The 352-nt window shown below is 65.3% G+C and overlaps 1 protein-coding gene across 1 annotated transcript in view; it reads right to left on the reverse strand.

Annotated features, from left to right (window-relative positions):
• Positions 1–132: 132 nt before the first annotated feature.
• Positions 133–352, reverse strand: part of COL20A1 (collagen type XX alpha 1) — a 22677-nt gene continuing 22457 nt past the window's right edge. Inside the window, 1 exon segment of the mRNA XM_015567670.1 lies at positions 133–193. Within this exon segment, the coding sequence (XP_015423156.1) occupies positions 133–193 (61 nt within the window).

The following is a 352-nucleotide window of genomic DNA, read 5'->3' on the forward strand; positions in this document are numbered from 1 at the left end:
CAGCGATGAGAGTCCCAGGGGAGCAGGTGTGGACAGGAGGCTGCGGGGGCGGGGCTGAGACACATGGGCCTCTGAGGGTGGGCTGGGCACTGTTTTTAAAGCCCACCCCCACCCAGTGAACCCGTGTGTGGCTTAGACTGAGGGTCCTGGCCTGGCAGCACTGAGCTCTGGAGGCTCAGTCGGGGCTGCCTGCCTTGAGGGAAGGGGGGGAGCCCCAAGGCAGCAGGGAGACTGTGGGATTGAAGGTGGAGTCTGACTCCATGATGAGGTTTATGGGGCGGAGGGAACGTACAGAGGAGAGGTGCCGCCCTCGCTGCCCGTCCGCCCGCCTCCAGCTCCTCCCACACTCTCC

This window comes from Myotis davidii, unplaced genomic scaffold (genome assembly GCF_000327345.1).
Source record: "Myotis davidii unplaced genomic scaffold, ASM32734v1 scaffold244, whole genome shotgun sequence".
In the NCBI taxonomy this organism is placed as follows: domain Eukaryota; kingdom Metazoa; phylum Chordata; class Mammalia; order Chiroptera; family Vespertilionidae; genus Myotis; species Myotis davidii.